Genomic DNA, 14,578 nt, shown 5'->3' with positions numbered 1-14,578 from the left:
ACTTTTCTTTCACTCTCTCTCTCTCATTCTCCAATGGCAAGATTCGGTCAGGCATTTGCTGTATCCATGGGTGCTCTTATCGGTGGTGCATTCGGCTTCTATCTTTTGGAGGATTACAAGATCAAGGCCAAGGTAAGAGACCCACCTTTTTTTGGGCATGCTTCACTTTTACAATTGCTCATTTCCCTTTCTACTTGTAAAGGAGCAACGATTGGCCATGTTGTTGGAAAAGAAACGAGAATACGAGCAGCAGCAACAGCAAGAAAGCATATAAACGTCCCTTGTGCATTCTATATCTACATCAATACAGCCATTTGTCATCAACCTCCCCTTTCTCAACGATCCTCATTTATCCGTACACGCCAGCTTATATTACATCTCCTCCATCATCACCTATTGTATACACATTTACGAATATAAAGTATCAGTTTTCAGCATTGACTTACATCGAAACAGCAGCATGATTGGATTGGATTGGATTGGATTACAGCTATCGAGGATTATTGTGCATTACAGCAAAGCACATTGTGCAACAGAGGGAAGAAAAAGAAGAAGGTGGAATGATGGTAGCCATGCAATGTGTGTTTTTTATATATCCATTGATCGTCGTCATCCTGCGCGGATACTCGGGTCGGTTTAACATTTTATTCCAAATACTGGGTGGACGCGCATAGCTCCCAAAAACAGAGATCTCACTCCGAAGAGCTTAAATACGGCCGTTGCCAAGTGGCTTGCCAGAGAGAGAGCAGAACAGACATCCTTGCATAGACACTTTTATTCAATCGCACCTCATGTCATTGACGACATTGCAGTCATTGAGAACACCTCTTGCTCGAAGCAGTACTTTGCCTTTGAAGGTGACGACTACCACATTGGCTCAAGCTCGTCGTACGTCGTCGTCTTGCTGTAGCCACCAAAAGAAGCAGCAAGAACAAGAACCTATACCACCCATAACCAGTCTCGCATTTTGGAAAGATAGCGTATCATGGCAACGCACTCGAGTCAATACATTTAGGTAAATTGGATGATACACAACGCGCACACACCAAAAGATAATATTCACACACACACACACATACATTATGCAGATGCCTGATTGGATGTACAACGGGTGATTTCTCGACCATGTGGTACTTGCAAGCAAATCATCCCACCATGTCCCCTGTTTGGATGACAGCCGCAGCCATGGTAAAGTTGTATAGCAGGAATGCACACATGGCTCTCTCTTTTTTTTGACACGTATCATTATTATTTAGGCTGCTGGTATCACTAGTTCACTTGCACTCGAAACGGTCCTTTTACGACGCACTCTTGGTCTCAGCTACAGTGATTCTTTCAAAACAGCTATGGGAATGAGCTTTGCAAGCATGTTGGCTATGGAACTAGCGGAGAATGCTGTCGATTGGCACCTGATGGGGGGCCGTGTCGCTTTTGACGATCCCCAATTCTGGCTGGCGGCTGCGGCAAGTGCTGGTGCAGGATATCTCGTTCCTCTTCCTTTCAATTATTGGAGATTACGTGCTCTCGGCAAATCTTGTCATTAGAAAGATAATAGAAAGTATGATAAAAGAATAACATCATCATGAACCTTATATGTATACAAGTTACCCTATAGTAAAAAAAGGGCACTTTATTTCTCGTGTGTGTGTGTGTGAGTGTTATTGTATTTGTTTGTGTCCCAAAAACCAGTTCAACAAAGCGCTGATTGGCCCATGCACCATCATGCAGCTTAGTGCTCGTCGGAATCGAATGATGATATTTACGGGGCTCCCATCACTTGTCTTCTTTTTTTCCCTTGGGCCTTGAACCATTCTCTCACATTACCCTCTCTTCCCTCTCTTGATTCTTTATTCTCTCTAAAAGACTCCCACAATCATATCGACACAAAAATGGGTATGTTGTCTCTGCTTTTACGTGGTCATGGACCGTTCATGCAAAGAGGTAGTGCATGTATTAATGTTGTCTTGATTATTACTACTACCCCTCGTTCCTGCAATCCTATTGTTCCTTTCTCGGGGATGATTATTGACAATCCATAGTGGTATGTATTGACGACAATGTCGATGTATCTCATTGTTGCTGGATGATGATATTCATATTGGCAAATTTCCTTAGAACTTTACTGTTGAGGAGATCCGTGGTTTGATGGTAAGCAAAAAATGTCCTGGTTATGTTGATACATTCACACGCGGGGCCACACACATACACACATTCTCATTTCCCTTGGGCCTTGAGAAAAAAAAACAATACACAAACACACACATGTATACGCGTATACTTACAAGAAAACTCTTAGGACAAAGTGACCAATGTCCGCAACATGTCCGTTATTGCCCACGTTGACCACGGCAAATCAACCTTGACTGACTCGCTGGTATCCAAGGCTGGTATCATTTCCGCTGGTCGTGCAGGTGAAACGCGTTTTATGGACACTCGCAAGGATGAGCAAGAGCGTGGTATCACCATCAAGTCTACTGCTATTTCCATGTACTTCCAACTTGAACACGAGGAAGACATCAAGGAAATCAAGGGCCAAAAAGTGGACGGTAAGTTTAGCAATACCACCATGCATGCTTGCATATACAACTTGTTCTACTACATAGTCATTGTGTACATTGACTAATGTATCCACATGTATCGTAGGCCGTGATTTCTTGATCAACCTTATTGACTCGCCTGGCCACGTCGACTTTTCATCTGAGGTCACAGCTGCTCTTCGTGTTACTGATGGTGCCCTTGTGGTTGTCGATTGTATTGAAGGTGTCTGTGTGCAAACTGAGACCGTGTTGCGTCAAGCTCTTGGTGAGCGTATCAAGCCTGTCCTTGTCATCAACAAGATTGATCGTGCTCTTCTTGAACTTCAACTTGAAAAGGAGGAGCTCTACAACGTAAGTTTTTTTTCATCATTTTTGTCGCGTGAGCTTTTCCACAAGTAACCATCATCAACAACCATCATACGGGTTGAATGATGTGTAACTTAAGGATGGGAAAGCACATGTTGCCTGATATAGCAAACACTCACACGCCTTTTTGTATCCTTAGGCCTTTGCACGTACCATTGAAACAGCCAACGTCATCATTGCCACGTACTTTGATGAAGCACTAGGTGATGTGCAAGTGTATCCTGAAAAGGGTACCGTTGCTTTTGCTTCTGGTTTGCATGGCTGGGGCTTTACGTTGCGTCAATTCGCAGTACGTTATTCCAAAAAGTTTGGCGTTGACCAAGACAAGATGATGCAACGCCTATGGGGTGAGAACTACTTCAACCCAAAGACCAAGAAATGGTCCACCAAGGATAAGGATGCCGATGGCAAGACGCTTGAACGTGCATTCAACATGTTTGTACTTGACCCCATCTTCAAGATCTTTGAGTCCATCATGAACTTCAAGAAAGAGCAAACAACCACTTTGCTTGACAAGTTGGGTATCAAGTTGGCCAACGATGAAGCGGATCTTGAAGGCAAGCAACTCCTCAAGGTGGTCATGCGCAAGTTTTTGCCTGCTGGTGATGCTCTTCTTGAGATGATTTGTATCCATTTGCCATCGCCTGTCACTGCTCAAAAGTACCGTGTGCCCAACCTTTATGAAGGCCCCTTGGATGATGAATGCGCTATTGGTATCCGTGATTGTGACCCCAATGCTCCTCTCATGTTGTACGTCTCCAAGATGGTACCTACTTCTGACAAGGGTCGTTTCTATGCCTTTGGTCGTGTATTTTCGGGTACCGTACGTGCTGGTCTCAAGGTGCGCATTCAAGGCCCCAACTATCAACCTGGTTCCAAGAATGATTTGTCCGTAAAATCAATTCAACGCACCGTGCTCATGATGGGCCGTAACATTGAAGCCATTGATGAATGCCCTGCTGGTAACATTATTGGCTTGGTGGGTGTTGACCAATTCCTTGTCAAGTCCGGTACCATTACCACCTCTGAAGTTGCACACAACATGAAGGTCATGAAGTTCTCTGTATCCCCTGTTGTCCAAGTGGCGGTTGAAGTCAAGAATGCCAATGATTTGCCAAAGTTGGTGGAGGGTCTCAAACGTTTAGCCAAATCGGATCCATGTGTATTGACCTACACGTCTGATTCGGGTGAACACATTGTTGCCGGTGCTGGTGAACTTCATTTGGAAATCATCTTGAAGGATCTTGAAGAAGACCATGCTCAAGTCCCTATTCGTACGGGTGATCCTGTTGTCCAATATCGTGAAACTGTTACAGCTACATCGTCGATTGATTGCTTGTCAAAGTCACCCAACAAGCATAATCGTATCTTCATGCGTGCAATGCCAATGGCTGATGAGCTATCGAATGATATTGAAGCTGGCAAGATTGGTCCCAAGGATGATTTCAAGTCGCGTGCACGTATGTTGGCTGAAGATTATGGCTGGGATGTCACTGAAGCACGTAAGATTTGGTGCTTTGGTCCTGAAGCAACAGGTGCCAACATTGTGGTCGATACAACCAAGGCTGTTCAATACCTAAATGAAATCAAGGATTCATGTGTGGCTGCTTTCCAATGGGCTACCAAGGAAGGTCCTCTTGCTGAAGAAAACATGCGTGGTTGTCGATTCAACATTCTCGATGTCACTCTTCATGCTGATGCTATCCATCGTGGTGGTGGTCAAATCATTCCTACTTTCCGCCGTGTGGTTTATGCTTCCATGTTAACGGCTTCACCTGGTCTTCAAGAGCCAGTGTATTTGGTTGAAGTACAATGCCCAGAGAATGCACTTGGTGGTATTTACTCGGTGCTCAATCGCCGTCGTGGTGTGGTCTTCTCTGAAGAACAACGTCCTGGTACACCCATGATGACTATCAAGGCCCACATGCCAGTCAACGAATCATTCGGCTTTACCCCCGATTTGCGTGCTGCCACTGGTGGTCAAGCATTCCCTCAAGCTGTCTTTGATCACTGGCAGGCAATGTCTGGTGACCCAATGACAGCCGGCAACAAGGTTTATGACATTGTTCGCAATGTACGCAGAAGAAAGGGTCTCGCTGAGGATATCCCAGGCCTTGACAAGTACTATGACAAGATGTAAAAAAGCAATGCTTACATACGATACTCTCTCCTTTGTATACAATTCTTCAAGCAGGCACATTTCAAAAAAGGAAAAAGGTCAAATGGTCTTTTTTACTCTTTGTTTCAATCTCTTTCTTTCTCTCGTGTTATTAGCTAAAGATCTTCGCGTATCTTTCAAAAACAAGTAGTGCCCTGCAATAAAAAAAACTTGTTCCATAGCAACATTGTCAGGGAGGATTACAAGGGAAAACAAGTGGGATGGTGATGATATGGGTATTGCTTTATTGCAACAATGGATTACGGGCTTTTCTTTACAAGTAAAAGTAACATGGTGCTATGTATATTGTAAAATGATGAACGTACAAATGATATCGTTGTTTCTACATGTTGTGTTGCTTTTGTTGTTCACGCACAAACTTGGGTGCACGATACAAGCGGAGAAGGAGACTTGAACACACGACACTGATGCTTGATGCTACCATGGCAATACCAGCAACATAGGTTGGGAGACCATGACCCGTACCAGGATAGAGAATACCAGCAGCAATGGGAATAGCGGTGACGTTATAAGCAAACGCCCATACAAAGTTGATACGAATGCGACGTACAACAGCGCGAGAGACGTCGTACATGGTTAATAAATCCCACAAGCTGTTTCGGATAAGGACAATGCTGGCAGCTTCGATAGCCACATCCGTTGCCGAGCCAACTGAGATACCAACATCTGCTTGAGCAAGTGAAGGGGAATCGTTGATGCCATCTAACAAAAAGAGGAATATCACATGAGTGATCATTTGTTTCAAGAAAAAAACTTCCCATGCTATGCACATGATGTATACACATACCTCCAACCATGGCAACCACTGGCTGCACATAATTATTCTTGTTCTTCTTCCAAAGACGACGTCTATTGCTGCGAACAACACCTCCTCGTTGCTGCAAGTTGCGGATCTTGTCGGCTTTTTGCTCAGGCTTCACACCTGCAAGTACACAATCCTTGTCGATCGAAAGTTGTTCGGCAATGACACGGCCTGTGCGTTCATTATCACCAGTAATCATCCATACTTCAATGCCTTGCTTCCGTAATTGTGCAACCACACCCTTTGCTTCAGGTCGTACTATATCCGCTACTGCAACTTGACCAACAATCATGGTACGTGATGCACTGCAACAAATGGATCCAGAGCTACAACGGCATACCACGCAAGAACATTCATCATTGCATCCATCGGCATGTTTACGTTCATCACCACCACCCACAGGTGCCATCGCCAAGAGTACAATTGATTTTCCACCATTTTGCCATGTTTCAAGTAAATCTTGACATTGTTGTGCTTGTCGTTTGTTGGCGTAACGTGCGCGGTTCTCATTCATCCATTCTTGGTTGCCAAGGAATACATTCACTAAGCGCTCTTGTGAGGATTCAGCTTGTGAACGGTGATGAGGTGGCCAAAATTGAACAGCGACTTGAGAAGACAATGCCAAAGTTGCCAATACACCACGACCAGCCACTTCTTTGGCGTTCTTGAGAGTGACACCAGCAAAGGCTTCATCATTTGTTTGTTGACCATCTTCATCCTCCTCATCATCTTGTTCATAGGGAGAAATCACGTGCTTGGCGTGCTTTGCAATAGCCTTGGATAGCGGATGGTTGCTTGCCGAAGTGACACGACCAAGAAGTTTCCACACTGCACGTTCCCGTTCGGCTTCATTGTCATTGCTGCTACCTTCTGAAGATGCACCAGGTGTAGGAGCTGTCCAACTATCGGTGACAACAGGTTTGCCTTGAGTCAATGTACCAGTCTTGTCAAAAGCAATCGTGGTGATACGGCTGGCCATTTCTAGCGCATAGCCACCACCCTTAACCAAGACACCATGACGTGCAGCAATACCAGTACCAACCATGACAGCTAATAAAATGGAGGGAAAATTAGATGATGCATGTTCATTGTTGATTCCTTGTTGTTGTAACTTACCAGTGGGACTTGCCAAACCAAGACCGCATGGGCATGCAATCACCAATACAGAGACACCCAGCATGACTGAAAATGTGGTCTTGTCACCACCCATAGGCACCCATTCATCCGGATACATATCATAGATCGTTGCTACCTCCCAAATAATGAAAGTGATCAAGGCAAGAACAATGACGACAGGGACAAAGACACTCGAAATCCTATCAGCCACGTATTCGATAGGTGCTTTGGGAGAGGCTTGTGCATCTTGAACAAGTTGGATAATACGTGAAAGAGTTGTATCACTACCCACACGAATGGCACGGATGTAGATGGGCGAAGACAAGTTGATAGTAGCTGTAATGACATCGTCGCCTTCTTTCTTGGATACAGGAACCGATTCACCCGTAATCATGGATTCATCAGTGCTAGTTGTACCACGCCAAAGCTTGCCATCACATGGAATACGTGCACCAGCATTCACCTTGAGGATGTCACCCACTATCGCCAACAATGAATTAGTACACTTGTTATATATACATCTACGTATGCGATATAAACTTACCTTGTATATCATTTGCATCAATCTCACGTTCATTCATTCGTTCAGGAACATGCTCTCGTTCAATCACTCCTTTGGCCTTGGACTTGGAATTGATAGAGGGTTGTGTTGTAAGCGTCGTCTCATCATCTGATGCTGCTGCTGTTGTTGCTGATTTATCACTGCTTGCTTGTGAAAATTCAACGAGGATTGCCTTATCGGGTTGAAGATCCATCAACTTGGTAATTGTCTCTGCCGTCTTGCCCTTGGCGAGTGCTTCAAGCCATTTGCCGAAATGGATAAAGGTGATGAGAAGCACACTTGTCTCAAAGTAGTTCATGCCTTCCTTGTGTGTATGTCGAGCCATGGCAGCAATGATTGTACCCACCGAGGCACAATAAGCAACCGTGGTACCCATGGCAACAAGCGTTTCCATATTGGCACTCCTCGTATATCGAAGCGATCGGTATGCCTTGACGTAAAATGGCCAACCAAGCCAAAACTGAACCGGAGTAGCAAGCAAAAAGGAAACAACATCGCCCACCATTAAGCCGTCAGTGATTGGTGTCTCGAAAGCCATACGCACAGGGTTGTCTTGTGGGAGGCCCATCATGAAAATCATATCAAAGATAACAATGGGGATAGCAAAGACAAGTGACCAATAAAACCGCCACTTCAGTATACCAATTTCCTTGTTGAGGCTTGCACGCATCGCTTCCCGCTGATCCATCAACGTATCCATGCCGCCTGTAGGTGCCAATTCAGCCTTGTATCCAAGTTGCTCAATCATGTTGGCAAGAGCACGCGCACCAACAATGGCAGGATCATGTTGAACAACTGCTGACTTGGCAAGAAGATTGACTTGGCAGCTGAAAATGCCTGGTTGCTTCAAGATGGCACGTTCAATGTTGGCAACACATGAGCTGCATGTCATGCCCGTCACCGTAAGCCTTGTTGATACTTGAGAGCTATCCTTCTTCTTCTCGCTTTGTTGTTGCTCTTGAATCAATTTGATGACATCGATGCTCTCTGCCATGAAACCCAGTTGTAGAATAGCTTGTCGAATGCGTTCACGAGTGATGTTGTTGCCATTGTATTGGAAGGATGTTTTGCCGGAATCATAATCAATGTTGATTGAATCGTGTTTGGTGCCAGGTAATTGTTCCAGGGCGTGGCGGACTTTGTCGACACAATTCATGCAAAACATGCCGCTAATGATCATATCAGCTTGATACACGTTGGATAACTCCGAGGCTGATGATTCACGTTGTTCGGCAATGATGGAGATGTTGGATGCTGTATAACCCATTCGACTCACGGCTTGCTCAATCGTCTCTTCGTCAATGACATCACCATGCAAGGAGAATGAACCAACACCCACGAGTAAATTCACTTTGACGGATTCGGGTACCACCCCTGGTAATGCTGAAAGTCCTTGCTCAATGTTACGTACGCAGCTAAGACATGTATATAAAAATGAGCATATAGAATAATAATGAGCCAAGGGGAGGGGGATAAACCTTACCTAGCACAAGTCATGCCTGAGATTTGCATTGTCACCTTACTTGGTACAGCCACAGAAGGGGTATCAACGGACACTGCACCAAGGGAAGCAATGGAATCGGTTGTTGCACTTCGAGAGAGGGGTTGTCCTTGTTGAGGATCATCCGATATCACCAATGGCGGGAGTAGATTATGGATGATTTGGATATTCTCGACATCATAACCACGATCCTCGACCACTTGACGTACACGTGAAGCCTCCGGTCGACGGCTGATGAACATGGCCATTTCAGTCTCGAGATCCACACGAATGGAGCCTTGTTGAATATGAAGTACTCCATGTTCCAAAGCATCCGTAACAGCTGTAACACAGCTATGACAAGTCATTCCAATCACTCGCATCACCACCTTGCGGAGCCCTGAATCGGTCATTGTGGATTGACTATTGCTGCTATGAACGGATGATGCGCTATTCTTTGTAGTTGAAGTCGTGCCAGCTCCTTGCAAACTTGCTTGTTGGGCTGATGACATGGTATCGATCCTTGGCCTTCCATCCACATCATATCCAGCATCTTGAATGGCATTGACAAGCACGTCGCTCGTTATACTGTCGCCCTGAAACACCATAGTCGCCAGCTGGTCACCGAGATCTACTTGCACCGATTCCACGATCGCACCTGGCAGAGCTTGTAACGTGGCAGCAATGGTTCGAGTACAATGAGAGCACGTCATTCCAGAGACAGAGACCTTGGCGATCTTGTAATGAGGTGGTGTTGTTGAATGTTCTTCCATGCTGCTGCCCATTGGTGGTGCTGTACCCATGTTGGCTTCTTCTTGACCCATGTACTCGAATCGTACCGAATCGACATCGTATCCCAGATCTTCAATGGCTTCAGCGAGTTGGTCTTTTGTCATAACGTGAGGATCATTCAAAAAGAGAGAAGCGCTTCCAAGAGTAACGTGAATGGAATCATGCACCACGCCAGGGAGGTTGCTCAGTGCATGTTGGATGGTATCGCAACAATGAGAACATGTCATTCCCGAGATAGAAAGTGTCACATGGAGTCGTGGCTCTTCTTGCTTATTGTTGTCCCCTGTCGCCTCATACCCAAGATCCTGAATGGTGCTGATGACAAGACTCGAGATTTGATCCTGGGCTAAGAGCGTCGCCTGGCCTGTATTTAGATCCACTGCCACTGAAGATGCATCCACGCCTGGTAGCTCTTGTAATGCTTGTGTGATAGACTTGACACAGCTATTGCATGTCATTCCAGATATTGATACTTGTATTCGATGTTGAGACGACATAATAAAAGAAAGAGAGCGATGGAAATTCATGTGCAACATCGGTATCGGCCCGCCTTAAATAGTTTCTATGGCTTTAATCACTCCGCTACAACAGCAAAATTGACGCGGCCTTCCTTTTATGTACATAGTAGTAGCCAATCGAGAAAATAGAGAAACAGGATCATCTTACGCATCCTTTCTTTTTATGGTTGCTTTACGTCGTCTGTGCGTATATTCTATACATTGTAAATGGGGATGGCTACGTATCAGATCATGCAAATCAATCGTGCTTTTCTTCTTTTTCATCCATTGCTGCTGCTGCTGATCTTGTGCTGCGTCTGGTATGGCGGGTACATGTTGTAAATCGAGATATCTTAAATCTGGTAGTCGTGAAAGCAATGTCTCCAAACACGACGCCACCTTGATTTGGTCACACCAAAACAACGATAAATGCGTAAGACGTGGGAAGCCTTGTGCAATGTTCGTCACAGTCATCGAATCCACCCAATTACATCCTGCAACATGAAGCACCCGTAGTTGTGACCTTGCTGGATCCATTAGTGTTTCCAAATGGTGAGGTGTATCAATAGCATGACAAGGAAGAAGCATCGTTCCACTCAAATCCAGTCGTATAAGATTAGCTTGTCGTAATAATTCCAAGCTTTCTGTATCTAAACGACAATGGTTTAACAATGCCGTTTGTAAGGTCTGAATCGATGTTTGTAGTAGCTGATTAAGAGCACTCGCCGAGATATGGTGACATTTACTCAAATTCAGGCTGTACAATGGGTATTGACTAAAAGCGGCAATGTGCTTGTCGGTCACATGTTCTCGAACTTTGCTCAAATCAAGAATGCTAACAAGTGACCGGCATGATGACAAATCGTTTCCTACAAGGTGGTCCAATTGCTTGATAGTGGTGATATCGGGTGCATGATAGAGACGTGGGTTGATCACCGAATGCCATTGACGGCTGACAGCGCTGGCTTGTGCGCGTTGAGCTTGTGATAAATGCACCAATACGCTGTCAATTAACTCGGGAGGCAAAGCATCCATTCGACACACAAAGGAAGTGGAAGAAAGACAAGGATACGTCCCATAAATTGTGAACAAGCGAATATCAGCATTTAGCCCTGTAGGGGATAAAGATCAGGATTCCAAATTGAGAACAAGGGTTTGCTGCAAACGTACGCACTGAAACCGCTTACGTTTAGATTTCTTAATAACATTAAGCCATGGGGTATGGATTTCATCATTCAAGAAATTTAACCGAGTTTCCATGACAAGGCTATTTAGGGTATACACATAACTGCGGTGGGGATGTTACTCGATTGTTCAATTGATCCACGTACAAAGCTTGTCGCAATCATGATGCTGGTGACATCAAATGATCCACCGAATTTACGCTTGGGAATGGTTGAACGTCGTTTCGCATCATTGAGTACAATCCATACATACTTAGATCATAATGGCTACCAAGGTTCAATTAATGCATATGGCCCCCAGAATCCCATCCTGCATGTAGATTTCAAAAAGTCGTGGACTTTATCAGATTTCACTCTCAATCTTCAATCGCTTGCTGTAGATGCTTTGCGTATTTCCAATTATCACAACATCTTGTTTATGGCGAAGCACATGTAAAAGAAAACCTTGTTGGGTTCTGAAACCAGTGGGCGTTTTTTTGATTGGATGCTACACTGATTACTGCGATACTACTATGCGATTACTTTGCATCTATGCCTGCTGATCCAATAATGGCTTGACACAGATGGGATGAACGAGCAACAAGAAAGGAATAAGCTAGCTAAGTCCAAGTGCAAAATAAATCATCCTCATCCGCCATCATTCGCAGCCGTCGTTATCATCGCAATCATCGCAATCATTGTCATTGTTGTGAATGTGGGTAATCATCGTAACCTTGTGAACATCGTACAGAAGAAAAGTTATGTTTTATTGGGGTGCTAATAAGTGACCTTATTCCTTTAGACGACTGATCGACCCATTGACAAAAGGATGTGCGTATGCAATTCAAAAGAGATATGGTGGTATATGATGTGTGGAGTGGTGCATTAACAACCCTCAATGAGGAAAAAGTCAATCATCAGGTGAAGAGAGGGGAGAAGGAAGGTGCAAAACGCAATGAAGGGGTCGTATCAAGAGGTGTGAGGAGCAATGCAAGGAGGTGGTGAAGGCTGAGTTATGGTATGTCTAATCGAGCACGGGCCTCTTGTTCCATGTGGGCGTGGTGATCATCAAGTGCTTGTATTGGATCATCTTCTTCATCGAAGCCCGCTGAATTGGAATGTGAAATCCGAATCGCTCCTTTTGCGTTTTAAAGATGGTGGCGGTGTCGTGCAGTGGTAGTCGTTGTGGTTTGCCTTTGCAACATCCACGGCATCAGAAAGATGCATTAAAGAGGTCTAAAGATACAAGGTTAGTTACAAATGTTTAAGCCAAGCATAAAAGTTACCTTCAAATGTAGGAGCCAACCGTATATCAATTTTCAATGTGTGGGTAGGCGTGGCTCGCCTATAGTCTTGCTCACATAGATCTCACCAACCTTGTGAATATCGTACATGATCCCCGAAACTGTAATTTTCAGAGTTAGGGTGTTTCAATCAAGCTTGTCAAATATAGAACACACCTCGCCAGTACATCATTAAGATACTTGACATGATACACTTGTTCGTACGTATGTTCTTGCTTTGTTGATACACAAGTTGCTTGGCACCGACAAAGGAGTCCCAAATTTCCCATCAGACTGAAGTTGCTTTTTGCTTATACACAAATGTACAAGGCATCTTTTTAATAACATACATCAATATATAAATGAAGAGGGATATGTAAATGATAGCTATACCTACCACAAAAGCTCCATCGAGGAACAAAGCCAAATACCATTAGGCACCAATGAGCACACCAAGAGGTAAAGCAACAAAGTGGGCTATGTACATAATAGATGAATGCATGAGTACGGTACCTTCATTTTGGGGATCACATAAAGACTATCCTTGAGACTTACCAAATGCCATTGATGATGATTTGCAGACAAGTAGAAAGAAAGAGCGAATGATAGTGTTGGTGACAACAGCCCTCTTTATACGTGGGTGGGCGTGGGAAGTGTTGTCGTGATGGATCCAACCGATAAAGTGGTCAAGCATCTTGGAGCACGGAGTCGAAGTGATGAAAACTGGTAAATCCACGTGCCGCTCCAAAGGTGATTCTTTGTAGGTGACATAGGTGTGTCCTCATCAAGGATGATGGTATTGTTGTATTCTTGGTTGCAAAATAGCTGCTGCAGGCATTGACTCGAGTATTCCAATATCATCCATAGCTGTGATCCATCTTCTTTCGTCAAAGATACAAGCGCTTTTGTCAACTCCTTCCAATCCATCATCATTCTCAGCCGGATCCACGTGATATGGATTCTTCGTCCCTGCTGACAATGTCCCAAGTAACCAAGGCAACATTCCACGATTCTCATTACTGCACTTGTTTGCATCCATCCATCTTGGCCATTGCAAGTCCAATATTGCTGCTGATCCTTCTCCTTCGGTCTATCTCTTTCTTGGTCATTTTCCATCGCAGCTCAACCAGGCGAAGGCTACTTGCATTGAGACGTACTTGATAGCTGATATGCATCATTCCATAGGAACCTGTATGTATCAAAGCGTATTGCTACACGTAAATAAAGCTGCTTGTATGCAATGGCTATCCGCTGTCCACGTACAAAGGTAGTAAGGCAACTTGATGCAAGTAAAGAATGCTGTTGAGACGTTGGAGCTAATGACAACTGCTGCAATGAATGCTGTTACGTTTGGCCGTCGACGAGGAGTATACAAGAGAGAGTGAAGTGTCAAGAAAACGCTGGTGGTGTAGTGGGGTGTACACGCCATGAGCCTTGCCAATCAGTCAAAGACAATCAGATCAAGGTAGCAGTAGGATTGACATGATGGGTTGAAGCAGGACAATCGTTCGCAGGTGGTAGTCGTGCTTGAATGGGGCAAGAGTTGGAAATGGGAGGAAGAAGGAAGAAGTGGAGAGTGGAAGAAGTGAAAATTTGAGTTCGTTGGTGATATTTCTCTGTTTGAGCGTTACTCAGTCAAATCCTCTCGGATCAAGAAAGTCAAATGATGGAGGTGTTGGGCTGGAGCAGGAGAATCATTCCCATGCAACGTATTTGGCAACAAAGACGAATTGGAGGAAGTGGCTGTTAGCTGGCAGTTTATGAGCTATTATCATAGTATGTATTATCATGCATTGATCTG

General features: G+C 44.5%; 5 protein-coding genes across 5 annotated transcripts; 3 read left to right on the top strand and 2 right to left on the bottom strand.

The window, feature by feature from the left end:
* Positions 1-33: 33 nt before the first annotated feature.
* O0I10_001427 (uncharacterized protein) lies at positions 34-274 on the top strand (the record flags this gene model as incomplete). Its single annotated transcript, XM_058481524.1, has 2 exons — positions 34-132; positions 203-274. The coding sequence occupies 2 exons, from the start codon at positions 34-36 to the stop codon at positions 272-274; spliced, it is 171 nt and encodes a 56-aa protein (XP_058347381.1).
* Positions 275-791: 517 nt separating this feature from the next.
* Positions 792-1,544, top strand: O0I10_001426 (uncharacterized protein; the record flags this gene model as incomplete). The annotated part of the gene is made up of 3 exons (XM_058481523.1): positions 792-1,015; positions 1,089-1,188; positions 1,257-1,544. 3 exons carry the CDS (start codon positions 792-794, stop codon positions 1,542-1,544), a joined length of 612 nt encoding a protein of 203 aa, XP_058347380.1.
* Positions 1,545-1,920: 376 nt separating this feature from the next.
* O0I10_001425 (elongation factor 2) lies at positions 1,921-5,043 on the top strand (the record flags this gene model as incomplete). The annotated part of the gene is made up of 5 exons (XM_058481522.1): positions 1,921-1,941; positions 2,116-2,148; positions 2,297-2,546; positions 2,644-2,888; positions 3,043-5,043. The coding sequence occupies 5 exons, from the start codon at positions 1,921-1,923 to the stop codon at positions 5,041-5,043; spliced, it is 2,550 nt and encodes an 849-aa protein (XP_058347379.1).
* Positions 5,044-5,404: 361 nt separating this feature from the next.
* On the bottom strand, positions 5,405-10,331 carry O0I10_001424 (uncharacterized protein; the record flags this gene model as incomplete). Its single annotated transcript, XM_058481521.1, has 5 exons — positions 5,405-5,784; positions 5,870-6,934; positions 7,001-7,480; positions 7,545-8,977; positions 9,046-10,331. 5 exons carry the CDS (start codon positions 10,329-10,331, stop codon positions 5,405-5,407), a joined length of 4,644 nt encoding a protein of 1,547 aa, XP_058347378.1.
* A 165-nt stretch (positions 10,332-10,496) lies between these two features.
* O0I10_001423 (uncharacterized protein) lies at positions 10,497-11,366 on the bottom strand (the record flags this gene model as incomplete). Its single annotated transcript, XM_058481520.1, has 1 exon — positions 10,497-11,366. The coding sequence occupies one exon, from the start codon at positions 11,364-11,366 to the stop codon at positions 10,497-10,499; it is 870 nt and encodes a 289-aa protein (XP_058347377.1).
* Between the last annotated feature and the right edge of the window lie 3,212 nt (positions 11,367-14,578).

This window comes from Lichtheimia ornata (genome assembly GCF_029851405.1).
Source record: "Lichtheimia ornata isolate CBS 291.66 chromosome Unknown scaffold00004, whole genome shotgun sequence".
NCBI lineage: Eukaryota > Fungi > Mucoromycota > Mucoromycetes > Mucorales > Lichtheimiaceae > Lichtheimia > Lichtheimia ornata.
This window is presented reverse-complemented; position numbering and strand designations above follow the sequence as displayed.